This window comes from Pundamilia nyererei, unplaced genomic scaffold (genome assembly GCF_000239375.1).
Source record: "Pundamilia nyererei isolate P.nyererei 1_Seehausen unplaced genomic scaffold, PunNye1.0 scaffold00066, whole genome shotgun sequence".
Taxonomy (NCBI): domain Eukaryota; kingdom Metazoa; phylum Chordata; class Actinopteri; order Cichliformes; family Cichlidae; genus Pundamilia; species Pundamilia nyererei.
The window spans coordinates 2,791,675-2,805,726 of NW_005187467.1; the positions used below are offsets into that span (position 1 = coordinate 2,791,675).

General features: G+C 38.8%; 1 protein-coding gene across 4 annotated transcripts in view; it reads right to left on the minus strand.

The window, feature by feature from the left end:
* The window catches only part of nbeab (neurobeachin b), a 199,255-nt gene that overhangs the window by 72,606 nt on the left and 112,597 nt on the right, over nt 1–14,052 (minus strand). For all 4 annotated transcript variants that reach the window (XM_013911568.1, XM_013911567.1, XM_013911566.1 and 1 more), the window contains one exon: nt 3,349–3,473. In XM_013911568.1, coding sequence (XP_013767022.1) covers nt 3,349–3,473 — 125 coding nt within the window. The remainder of the gene's footprint in view (nt 1–3,348; nt 3,474–14,052) is intronic.

Here is a 14,052-nt window from a genome sequence, read left to right on the forward strand (position 1 = left end):
TTGCATTACTGTGAAGGGCGATGCAATTCTGCCTCTTGTCTCTATACTTTTATTTACTTTGCACTGAAAGATGAAATGAGGGAGGAGGGGGGGAATGACAACTTCATACTTTCTGCAATGCGGGCCATCTGTATGTGTTTTAAGTGTGTAAATGTAAACATAACAACTTTGATGTAAGGGAGTTTATACAGTGCAGACGCTTCCACTTGGGGTAATCTTTATCCAATATCCTGGAATAATCAGAGGTTACAAACAATCTCTTCTCTTCATCAAAACATTAAAAAACAAGGTCTAATAATCCCCACACCTCCATATACTTGCTGAAAAGCTGCATTCAAATGCCGTTATTTTGGATTTACATGTTAGCCAGCTCATTTATCTTCATTTAATATCTGTGATTATAAAGCTGGAGCGAGCTGGAGAAGGTTAATATCACATCATGACTCTGCCTCCGCAGAAGTACAGAGCTATAAAGATCTCTGCCTGGGGCAATCAGCTCTGAGAGAAGGTGCTCACCTGAAATGAGACAGCAAGGACACTCGGAGGTAAAACACCCCGTTAAACATTTGGATCAATATTAACGTGACTTCCATTTCATGCTTGCCCAAATCCAATCACCTAACAATATACTCGGATACTGGGCGGAGGCTGGCGGTAACAGGGCAGGTTATTACAGGAAGAGGGCAGAGACAGAATGTGCTGGCTAAGCTGTCAATGCTGCTAATAGACAACGAGGTAGAGTTTAAAGCAGAGTTTAACCTCCCATCACACATGTCCGTGATTGTACACACTCTTGCACACACATTGTATAAGTTACACTTGTACTAGTTTTAACAATAACTTGATTTAAACAAATACAGATTACATTTAAAGCTGTGTATTAAATTTGAATGATATCAAAACTCCACAGAGGACATTCTTTTTCTGAGATAAACACCAAACTCACTAAAACCTTATTGCAAAATACATCATCGTTTAACATGTGCTACTAACCTCTAAAGTCTGAAAATACCATCAGTTTAAAAAAAAAGATAAAAAGCGGTTAAAATAATTGGTAAAACCTGTGAAATATAAAAAAATCTTCTTAATATCAAAGAGAAAACACAAAAGAATGCGGTGCCAACAACCATGCAAGCCACTCGCTGAAATGTTGATTTAAAAAATGTTCTATTGCACTTTCATTTTACCCAAGACTGACATTTACTCTGAACACAATCATGCAAGTCTGCCCTCTTCAAACTCAAATGGTGCCTGAGTGTATACTGTCATATCCTGCTGTCAAACCAGGAACTGGCTATTCAGTTTAGACAACCTGCTGGTTTTCCAGTAGTCTCTGATTTTAAAGCTTCAGTAATGACTCTCATGGGCCAAGTCAAACAAGCCTCTTTGTTTTTCTACTATAGTGCCTATGCTGCCTGGAAGCCACTAAAGAGTTGTATAGCATCTCCATCAAACCCCAGAAACAAAGTCTGGATATGACAAATGATTTCCAACCTCTCAGCCTTTGCACCAGGATTATCTACAAAGAACAGGTCCTATCCTTAATACTATGCTAATTAAAAGTGAATACTCTTGTAAAAAGCACAATGTGTCATAATCCATTTTTTTTAAAACTGCCAACTGTCACTGCCAAAAAAAACCCTGCTGAAGCTGTAACAAAGAACAAAAGGTTTCTCATTTTAACTCATAACAAAAAAATGGCCTCGACTGCGCAACCACATCAAAGACTGCTGGAAACAGCCTGAAAGTGCAGCTCACCTCTCATGGAGAGCAAGAGGGCCATCCGACCGCAGGCGATCCCTTTCACTTGACAAGTTTATACATTATTCCGCTCATTAAAACCACCGCATGCCAGCAGGACTTCAACAAGTCTTCCGTCAACCTCATTGAGGTCCTAATGTCACATTGCAGAAAGAAAACTGAAAGCTCCAAAACATTCTGGTGAACGAATGACGTAAATAGCAAGTAAAGTTCACAGTATGACAGGTGTTACCTGAGTCAGTAAAGCAGCTAATTCAATTCAATTCAATATTATTTATATAGCACCAAATTACAACAACAGTTGCCTTAAGGCGCTTATTATAAAGGTAAAAACCCTAGATTAATACAGAGATAATGCATACTTTGAGCACCTGCACAGTGAAGTTTGACAAATAAAAATGTGTCTGGTTTGTAACTGATATATTGTTTTCTTTTCCTTTTTCATATGAACTGAGTTAAAGTTATCTTAAGAACAATAAATAAATAACAAAATACAGTAAATGTCGGTGTTGAGTGGAAGGTGAGTGGGAGGAGAGTTTATTGCGGATGTTCTGATCTGTTAAGCATTTAGTGCCACTTTATTTATTGGTAGGCAGGGTTGATGCAACACAATGCAATTTCTTCATCAAAGATTCTTAAAAGCTCTTTGATATTTTTAAGTGGATTAAAAAAATACTAATGTAACATTAATTGACTTGAGCCCTTCTTACAATGGAAGCAATAAAAAGCTAAAAAGCCATGTTTGTACTTATCGAACGTAACAGTGGACCACTATTAAAAAATGCTATTTCTATATGGGTGGAGCATCATCCACTGAAACACCAGCTCATGTTCATGTACAGAGTTGCCATGATGTACATACTACAGCAGCCATGATAGCGCAAGAGCTGAATGTAGCCAGATGACATCCCGAACCCAACCCACCAGTCTGTTCAGTAGCTCAAAACTGAGGCACAATGAGGTCAGGGAACATTGTCATGATCATGCATGCGTCTGCAACCATTATAACAAGGCTACGCTGACCACAAAGAGTTCCCTGCTTTATGTTTTCCATAAAGTTAAAATGGGTCTTACTCTATTAATTTCAGCCTCAATACATTCAAACTTGTGCCATTAAACATCTGCGCTGCTATTCAATTACAGACAGGAGAGTATTGCCAAGGGATTTTAACAGTACTGAGTAGCTTTTAAAAGTCAGTGTGGCAGGATATAAAGAAATAACCAACAAAAGGTGGTGAGCAATGCTGCCTCGGTCAATGAGAAAGGTTTGAGGCATGAAGAAGAAAATAATAAAGCGGGAGAGCCAATTTGCTCTAGAGTATGTGTTGCAATGATAATAAAAAGTGCAATAAAATGGATGTGTCATGTTCAATTCACAGGACTCATAAAAAATATTACCTATAAAAATTTCTGCTAAGCAACATGTTAAACTATACGGACAAGCGGAGGCTAAACTTTAATCCTTTTTCAAAAATGTTTTAATGGCAGCATTGAAGCATTGAAATGGGATAATGCTGGATGTGAATTTTTAGTGCCCTAATTATGAAAACTTTCTTTTTTTTAAATGCACATCCCATAAAAACTCACCATACTCTTGCAGTTCCTTGCATACGACATCTAGGTGGGTGGAGCCAAATGGGTTTCTGACAAATCTCCGCCTTCGCCGCAGGTCATCTTCCCAGTAGTCAAGACGCCAGAAGTCATGCAGCTGACTATGGAGGAGACCAAAGGACAGGCAGGTTAGACAGAGCAAACAATGATGAACTGATTACACCAGCCACGTTCTTATCAGAGGAAAACATCTTGTGGAGAAAAACCAGGCCATAGTTAGAAGGCATGTTAAGCTGGGCCTCTGCATACTGCATGCACCGACCTACTAATGTTAGTCCTGCTAATGCTATAGCATCAGAAGAGCAGGGAGCAGCAGCGGCTGCTGCACGCATAAATCACCAGTACTCCCATTAACAAATACAGCATCAAATTACAAGTATAAATGGCACAGCTTGCCTCCTTTTTACAATGTTTTTTAACAAGTCTTGTAAATCAAAGGTAGGAACCTCAACGCAGACAGCGTGGAGTTTAATGATCGGGGTCTTGAGGCGGTTGAGGCATGAGCCTATAAAACAAGCCCCCTCCCTGAGTATGTGGAGCCATGATTAAAATAATGTGCTGAAATATTCATTGAAATGATTCCCAGAGCCCTGGAGCAACCCAATAGAAAATTGCATTTTTATTCATTATTAATAACAGCGAATTAGGGTGGTAAAAAAAAAAAAAAAGACAGAGAAAGAAGAAAACAGTTCCAGCATGTGGTAACCATCTTTGTAAATGATTATTTCAACATTAGTGAGGACCTGGGATAATTTTATTGCTTGCAGCTAATGCAAACCATTAAGCACCACAACCAGCATTAGGTTTCTAAGTGCTGCTTGTTCCAACTGCACGCTAGCTGGAGCTATTTCAAAGCCTTTATGTTTCCTTTAGAGGGGAATACAGCAAGACAAGTCTTGCTTTAATTTACCTTTACCAAGGAGAAGGAAAAAAATTGCATCAACTCTAGCTGACAGACGAGAAATCCTTACATCAGCCATTCCAATTTTAACCAAATGTGAAGAAATAACATATTTTTCCTTCGTTTTGTTCTCTTTAACAATGACACTATGTGCGAATAGGGCAGCACACTTCAGTACCTCAACATTTGAGCTCATTTATTATACAAATACAGGGCATCTGCAGATCTAGAAACAGAATAAATCTAGAAACAGGCGCTCAAATCTCAAAATAAAACCTTGGACGGGATATTGAGTGTTCAAATGCAAGCTGAGATTTTCCTGTGTGTGCTGGATACAGTAAGACCCTGGCAGGCAACCGTCTATTTCATTGTATAGTTTCTGCCCCCTTCCCTGCTACAGTACTGAGGGAGTCTAAACAGATTAAAGTGTTAGAGGGGATCACATCACAAAATACAGCCTTCTTGCTCCATAAATATAATATCTACCAGTGTCAGAAATCAAGAGGCTCAGGAGACTTAGCCGGGCTCTGACAGCAACATGAGCTCAGTTTCAGTTAAGTATCAATCAAAACTGAGTGTATATGTGTGTGTCTGTGTGTGTGTGTGCACATGTTGTATGCGCAAAGTATCATGAGCTGCTGTATGCAAAGCAACACTGAACGCCTTGAGCTTGTCCCCTGTCAATCTCCCTCAAAGCCTCACTGAAGAAAAGAGAGATGTCAGTGGGTGGAAAGGAGACACCCACGTAAATGATATTGTAAATGCGAGATTACACAGTGTGAAAAATGTAAATCCACTGCAGGCAACTGGGCGATTACTGTTGAAGATTATGTCCCCTAATTCTTAGTACAAATACACAGCAGATGCCAGTGGGGGATAAATCTGCCTCTTTGAAGAGTTCCCTGTAACAGCATTAACTAAATTTGCTGCATTTTACACAAAGTGCTTGTTTGCTTATTTGAGTACAACTTCAAGCCAAAATATCTTCATTTGTCTTTAACAGCAAGAAAATACACAACAAACCAAACCTCAATCAACTGATTAATGAGTTGGATGCCGGCATTTTTTATGTCTCCTCGCCTGTTTCGGCCTGTGCAGATGGTTTCAGTTTAAATCTGCTGTTTGAGGAGGAACTGTGATATTCTACACTATGTGGTCAGTGCTATACCGGATTTGGACTGTGCCAAAGTGCTGTGCTGAAGGAACCTCCTCTCTGAGGGTGGTCCAAAAACTGCTCAGGAGGATTGCAATCCTGATGGGGATACACAGTTTGATGGCATCGAGCTTCCAGCTGCAGCTCTCCAATAGGGAAATGGCAATGAAACACTAAAAGGGCACGTCCATGTCTTAAAAGCATTGTAAGAAATGAGAGTTTGTTCCCCCCCAAATGCAGCAATTTCCTCATCCACGGGCCTGAATAGCAGATTTTAAAACTGCACTTGGATAATGTATGCACACATTTTTACTGTTTAATATGCTGCAAAAGCTAACAATCAACACCAGTCTCTTCATTTTTTTAAAAATTCAGATAATCAATTTTTAATATAAGTAATAAAACACAAATCCAGCTACAGAATCATTAATAGAAAGATAGTGTGTTGTCTCAGTAACAAATTGTCCATCCAACATCATTCATTAAGGGATGGCTGTAGACCTTTCTTATTTGACACATCAAATGTGTCTGGCTTCATGACAACCATAAAGAATTGCTGTGAGCCGGCCGCTAGAAACTGGCAAAATTTATTAGTCCCATCACCCATCAATCACCCAAATGGATTTCAAACCGCATTTTAAAAGCTAATTTTCCAGCACTGATAACCTACAGGAAACTGGAACACCATTATTTATGGCCGCTTTCAGACTTGCTAAGTGCAGTAAGATAAATTTGTAACAGGACTATTGTCTATTCTCTGCTCTTTCAAATATGTATTTAAAGGGCATCTTTCCTCAGGGAGCCAGTGTTGAGGTCTTTGAGATGAACACCTAAGTATACGTGAAACGTAGGTTGTTGAAAAGAGAAAGCTAACTGGCGTAATTCAAAATAATAACAGTTTCTAGGAAATTATATCTTTCCAAAACATTTTGGCTTACATTGGGTTGGAGGGTGAAATCTATTTTATGTTGCGGTTATAAAAGGACAGCAAAAACTCCATAGTTTCCTGAAATATTTCTGATTATTTGGCAAATAAAAAGGTGAAACTGTGCCAGGCAATTAAAATCATCTTAAATGTAATAAAACTATGTAAGTGATGGATTAACACATTGAAAAGTAACACATTTCTGTAAACAACAACAACAACAACAAACTTTATTTATATTGCACATTTAAAAACCAGTGGTGTACCAAAGTGCTTAACATGCAAGAGAGTAGGATGAAGTAACAGGGAAGGATGAGGGCTATGGCAAGGTACCAAAACATGCTAGCAGGTTGAATGGCATTAAAAACACAAAAGCAAAAGAATTGCATATAAAAGCATAAAAGAAAACTAAGTGTAAAGGATAAAAATTTTTTTTAGATGATTAAAAGTAATTAAGAATAAGCCGAAGATAAGAATAAGCATTAAGCTAACTAACAAGCAAGCGTTAACTAGTAGAAAAGGCGAGGCTAAATAAGTGGGGTTTTAACCGCGATTTGAAGGAATGGATAGAATCAGACTGGCGTATAGCGATGGGGAGGTTATTCCATAAATCTGGTGCAGCCAAGGCAAACGCTCGGTCACCTGTAGTCTTCAGCCGGGATCTCGGCAGTACCAAGAGTGACTGGGAAGATGATCTTAGTGCTCCAGTAGGGGTGTATAATCTAAGTAGCTCAATGAGGTAGCTTGGCGCTATATTGTTAATAATTCGGAAGGTAAGCAGCAGGATTTTGAATTTAAAGCGATACTTAATGGGAAGCCAATGCAGATCAGCAAGGACAGGGGTAATAGAGACACGCCGCCCACTACCAGTAAGGAGACGAGCAGCCGCATTCTGAACAATTTGGAGTCTATGGAGAAGAGTAGAGTTAAGACCGAAGTAAAGTGAGTTACAATAATCCAACCTAGATGTCAAAAGGCGTGGATAATCTTTCCAAGGTCCCTATGCAGAACATAGTGTCTGGCTTTGCTAATAAGACGCAATTGATGGAAGCAAGATTTAACAACAGAAGACACTTGTTTGTCGAGCTATCCAAAAATACAAATATCCAAATATTTACCTATAATACAGTTACAGGAATAAGGCAAAAACATTGATACAGCAATATAATGTATCACTTCCTCTGGCAATTACAGACAAATTGACACCAAATACTAGTATTTGCATTAAAACAGACAGGCACAGTCAGTGGGTTTTGCCACAAATTTGCATCACTACTTCATGACTCATTGTTTTAAAGCTTATCAAAGGAATGAAGGGAAAAGCGACCATAAACTGACTGGCAATACAGAAAAAGACATTCAGAGAGCCATAAAAGCAGAAAGAGAGGAAAGTCATCTAGAAAACATAAGAAATAATAATGATAGTGTACATAAACTGACAAACCAATGTGGCAAAATGCTGTGTTAGGAAATTGTCATTCTTCTGGGCAACACATTGGAAAACTTCAGTTCAGTTCGATTCTGTTCAACCCAATTTTACCCAATCCAAGTCGCCTCAAGGGGCTTTATATTGTAAGGTAGACCCTACTATGATACACACAGAGAAAAACCCAACAATCATATGACCCCTTATGAGCAAGCACTTTGGCGACAGTGGGAAGGAAAAACTCCCTTTTAAAAGGAAGAAACCTTCAGCAGAACTATGCTCTGGTAGGGGCAGTCGTCTGCCGTTGGGGTGAGGAGACAGGACAAAAAAAGGACAAAAAAAAAAAACTGAATGAGAGCCAGAGATTAATACCAACTAATGATTAATGATTAACTAAATGGGTCATATTTTGAGTTGCTTTGTGGTTTCTACCGCTATTTAATAATCAAACATTATTTTCATGACTTGCATCTATAGGTTCTTTATAAGGTAGATAATTGATGAAAACTGAAACTTTAAAATCGTCAAATGGGAATTTTCACACACACTTAAGTTGCAAAATTCTATATAGGGATATACAGTTAGGTCCATATATATTTGGACATTAACCCCAAGTTTTTTTTATCTGTTTACTAAAACAATTACAGTAAGTCCAATTACTGTTATATAACAGACATGGACATGTGTAGACTCTCAGCTTTCATTTGAGGGTATCCACATTTAAACTGGATGACGAGTTTAGGCGTCTCAGCTCTTTAACATGTACCACCCTCTTGTTTTCAAGGGACCAAAAATAATTGGACAATCGACTCAAAGGTAACTCATGGGCAGGTGTGGGCAGTTCCTTCATTATGTCATTGTCAATTGAGCAGATAACAGGCCAGTTGATTTGAGGTGTGGTGCTTGCATTTGGAAGATTTTGTTGTGAACAGACAATATGCAGTTAAAGGAACTCTCATGTGCGTGAAACAAGCCACCCTTAACCCTTACATGTATAGTGGTCACTACAGTGGACAGCTATTCAAAGACTGTTTTCTTGTATTTGTGTCAGTGTTGTTGGTATACTTGAACATAAACCACTACATTGGACACTGATGTGTCACTCCATAGCCTGCTACCCCCTGGTCAGTCAGTTGTCCACCTAAGTGGACATGTAAAAAACTTTTTGAAAAGTACGTTTAAAAAAATAAAGTTCAAAAATATTTTTTCCTGCCTAAAGATTAATAAAAATACTTAAGAAAAAGAAATACCAATTGATAATTCATGCATGAAAGGGTTAAGCTGTGAAAACAGAAAAAAAAAATCAGAGAAGTTGCTACGATATTAGGAGCGGCAAAATCATCCTGAGAAAGAAAGAAAGGACGGGTGAACTCAGCAACGCAAAAAGGCCTGGACGTCCATGGAAGACAACAGTGGTGGATGATCGCAGAATCACTTCCATGGTGATGAGAAACCCCTTCACAACAACCAGCCACGTGAACAAAACTCTCCAGGATGTAAGTGTGTTGATATTGAAGTCTACCATAAAGAGAAGACTACATAAAAGTAAATATAGAGGTTCACTGCAAGGTGCAAGCCACTCATAAGCCTCAAGAATAGAAAGACTAGATTGGACATTGCTTAAAAAAAAAAAAAAATCTAAAAAAGAAAGATTACTACATCATCTGAAAAACAGTGGAGGAAGTGTGATGGCTTGGGTGTGCATGGCTGCCAATGGCACTGGGACACTAGTGTTTATTGATGATGTGACACAGGACAGAAGCAGCCAGTTGAATTCTGAGGTGTTCAGAGACATACTGTCTGTTCAAATCCAGCCAATTGCAGTCAAATTGATTGGAAGGTGTATCATAATACAGATGGACAATGACCCAAAAAACAGAGCCAAAGCAACCAAGGAGTTTATTAAAGCAAAGAAGTGGAATATTCTTGAATGTCAAAGTCAATCACCTGGTCTTAACCGAACTGAGCATTTCATTTGTTGAAGACTAATCTTTGGACAGAAAGTCCCACAAAAAGCCAACAACTGAAAGTCGCTGCAGTTAAGGCCTGGATGAGCATTAAAAAGGAAGAATCACCAGCATCTGGTGACGTCCTTGACTTCCGGCTGTCAATGCCAGCAAAGGGTTTTCAACTAAGTAGTAGAAATGAACATTTTATTTTCAGTTATTTAATTTGTCAAATGACTTTTTGAGCACCTGAAATGAAGTGATTGTGTTAAAAAACAGAAAGCTTTAGTTCCTCACATTTTAGGCAATCTTTTTGTTCAACCCACTAAAATAAAAGTCTGCACTTCAACTGCATCTGAGTTGTTTCATTTAAAATCAATTGTGACAAAGTGCAGAACCAAAATTAGAAAAAAGTTATCTCTGTCCAAATATTTATGGATCCAACTGTAGAACTAAAATGTCAGCATCCATCTATAGCTTTTGAGATGCAATGCATCTTTTTTGGAGCAATGGCCTAACACGTTACAGGCCAGCTACTTAAGAGTCCTCAACACTAACTGAAATATGCACCTATTTCTCTGTAACTTCACATCTGTAAATGTAATAAAATGTATAATGCCTTAGAAATAAGTGACCACAGTGATCTGTTGTCAAAAGCAATAATTAACTTCATGTTTTTCAAGCCATTGAAAACAGAATGGCTCATAAAACTTGCACAGCGCTCGATTGCAGACAGATGAGTTTCTCATGGTTAAAGATTTTCTTTTTATTCTATTTATGCTCAGAGGGGATTTGTGTGAGGCAGTCGGGAGGAAGGACAGGGACATGCTGATTCAATAAAACACCATTATACTCCTTTTAAAAAGCTTCCATTGGTGACATGAGTAGGGGGTAATTATAATAAATGCCAGTAATCACAGACAATTCTATTCAAAGGAGCAGCGACTGGTTTCTGTCTCACACACACACACGGACACTGAAAACACGCCAGTTTTTAGTGTAATTCTGAGGACAAGTGGTCTTTTCTTTTTCTGTTTGCCAACCTAACAGGCTCTGACTATGTGATCTAAAAAGCGTGAACTAAAAAGTGCACGAGGAACGTGTTTGAAATGTCTCAGTTAAGCTAAAAATTGAGCTAAAGTCAAATAAGGAGACAGTAATAAATAGTTCACTTGTTATCTAGCTGCTCAACCAGTAATTTCTGCCATAGTAGTCAGTTCTCGTTCGCCCATTTAACACTGATTTATTGAAACCTATCCTTTGTGTACATTAAAATGACAACCAGACATGTGGCACTGTAATGACAGGGACCTCACACGCCATGAAAGCCATCGGGCAGCCTGCAGAGGCTGCAAACCAAAGCGAAAAAATGTGAAAACATCTTCTGTCAACCAGCACATTCTTCTTCTTTTTGGGGATTTTTATGCAGCATTCACCAACATTCTGCTGTTAGATTAAAAAAGTAAAAAGACACAAAAAAGCACCCTGTGCATGAAAGTTGTGACTGGCAACCATATGGTGATGAGCCCGTTGCGTTCAAAGTAAACTATAAAGTAAGGAAAAAAATACAGAGTAATTTCCTCTATAAAAACACACCAAGTCTGATCATGTGTCTCTCGAATGCCAAGTGTTAAGTGACTGTATGGCCAACATCATGATTAGATTATCACAAAGGGCTGCAAATGGCACACAATACTTTCATCTCTTTAATTTCACCATAGCTTTTCATCGCTGTTCTCAAGACTGCCGCAGACTTTAGGTTACGAAGCTGAGATCGAAATGCTTCGGGTTACTGGATATGACTTTTCTTTTGTTGATTAAGAGATAGAATGGAAACACACTGAAGAACGTTATTGGACAAAGACAAAAGGACACAGCGGCAACAAGATTAACTCCAGGTCATCTGGCATAATGAAGACAGACATACGAGGGATGAGGAGCCACATTGTGCTGTTGGTGAGCTCCCCTGGATCGCCAGCTTTCCGGAACCTATCTTTCACTGGAAATGTGGCACAGTCAAGCAATGCCCAGCTCAATTTCAACGCCCACTGAAATTGATGATTGCGTGAATGGGCCTCTTTCCAGAGATAATTAGCACAGCGTACAAGGTTAAGAGGGCCCCAAGGGAAGAGAGCCTGGTGTAGGTCAAGAACGAATGTGAAAAAGAGAGGATAGCAGCGAGCGAGAACAAAGAAGCATCATGTTTTCAATAGGATCAAATTAATGAAGATTATAAAATGCACCCTCACTTAGAGGCTGTCTTAAACAGAGCTGCATTTTATTGATGTACATAGTAGATTAAAAAAAATAAGGAAGAGCAGAAACCGCTTTGGTAGAGTGGATGGGAGATAAACATCTAAAGTGTGCATGTGAACAGAAAAAAAGCCCTTAGAGGTGAATTAATTTTATAGCAGCTTCTAAGATTCCCCTTTTGATTTTACAATATTTAACAGAGTACTTCAGATTAATCACAAGAATGTAGGATCATACACGTTTTGCTGCTCTGGACGTCAAGTATAAACGTGTCTTTGAATTATATCCAGTATGTTGCCAGATTAAATTTTGTTTTTACTGTCAGGCTCAATTGGGGACCTTGACTTTTGTTTTCTGCCCCAAAGGGATCATCAGACCTCAACCCTTGCAAGGCTTTAAGGATCTCTGAAGGTGCTCACACCCCCACTGTGGTAGTAGAATTCTATTAGAATTGATAACCCCTTTCAGGAAGGACCAAATACTGCGGGCACATTGTGAGTAAAAAGGTTCATTCCATCACAGAGTTATTATCCACGGGCAGATTGTTACCATTCATCACGTGCCAGAGATGAAACTCACTGTTAGTCAAGGGAAACGGCTGTTTCACTGCCTCGAAACAGATCAATATATGCCGCCATTTTCCTTTTGCTCCTCTGCTACAAAAAAGTAATTATACAGAAGAAATGTTGACAATCAATAGACTAGTCAGGTAAGGTTAAGGTCTGCTGTGGAGGCCAGCAGAGGCTCCTCCGTCAGCTGTCAGTGATGCTACTGAACTCAGACGCCCGCATGGGAACAAAGAGAAGCTTGTATGCTTCAGCTCCCTTTTACATTTGTGTTAGGTTGGCTGTGTCGAAACAGTTAGTATCAGTGCATGAAATCCAATGAATTTTCAAGTGTTTAAAGGTACGTGTGTGTGTTAATGTAATGCAATATTAAAATTAGACCTTTAAATATATAACAAAATATAAAACAATAACACATATAAAAAGAAAAAAAGAAAATGAACAAATACACCATTAAGCTGCCTTTTTTACTCTAACGGTGTATTCAAAAAGACTTTTGTTGCATAAAATAAAGTTGCAGTTTAACTTTGTAGAGAGAATTTATTGTGCTGTCACAGTACGGTAGTCCCGTGCTGCAAAAGTGCTGGACATTAGTCTTCAATGAATTCATCAGCATCGCCTTGACATCTACTTTCACTTTAGACGAGCCTGAACTTTATAATCCACTGGCAGGGTTCAGAGGTCAACAGCAGAGGGGACCAGAGGGCAGGGAAAATCACTCTCTCCCTGGAAAAAACTCTGACATCCAATTTTCAACTTGATTTATCAGTGTAAAGCTAAAATTGATAGGGTGTCATTACTGCACAGGGAGCTGTCTTGGAGAGATGTATCAAAGCCTCCTCATTTTGATTTAGCACAGCGGATCAATACAACCCTATACTGTTTCAATTTGAGGACTATTGATTTTTCTATGCTGACTCCATACAGAGGGACATTCATCATCAAGCAAGCATATAGTATGGATCCAACGGGCCACCATAGGGTCTGATCTGCGTATTTTTCAGGCAGATCATATGACTGTAGAGCAGCTGTTTTAAAGCCGTGTACAGATCATTTCCTTATTTACCGCTCTTGCTGTATGTGCTACAACACAATTTCCTAAAACTGTTTGTTCTAAGGTGAACAACAACTTAAAATCAACTGGCTGCAGATACCAGGAATTCAAAAACAGAGAAATCTAATACTTGGGCATCTAATGAGCAAAGCTGCAAACATGCGGTTAAAAAAAAAAAAAAAACGAAAAAAAAAAACACTAAACAAAGAAAAGTGTCAGTAGTCTGACTACTGCCTTCCTATGAATAATTTTGTTTATAATATATCCTACAGTAATGATAAATATCCCTTGGCATGTCCCCAGGCAGAACTTGGGAGTTAAAGGCAAAGCAATCTCTGTGCAAGACGGTAAAAACAAACATTACTAACTAAAGGTTCACTCCCACACACACACACACACACACACACACACACACACACACACACACACACACACACACACACACACACACACACA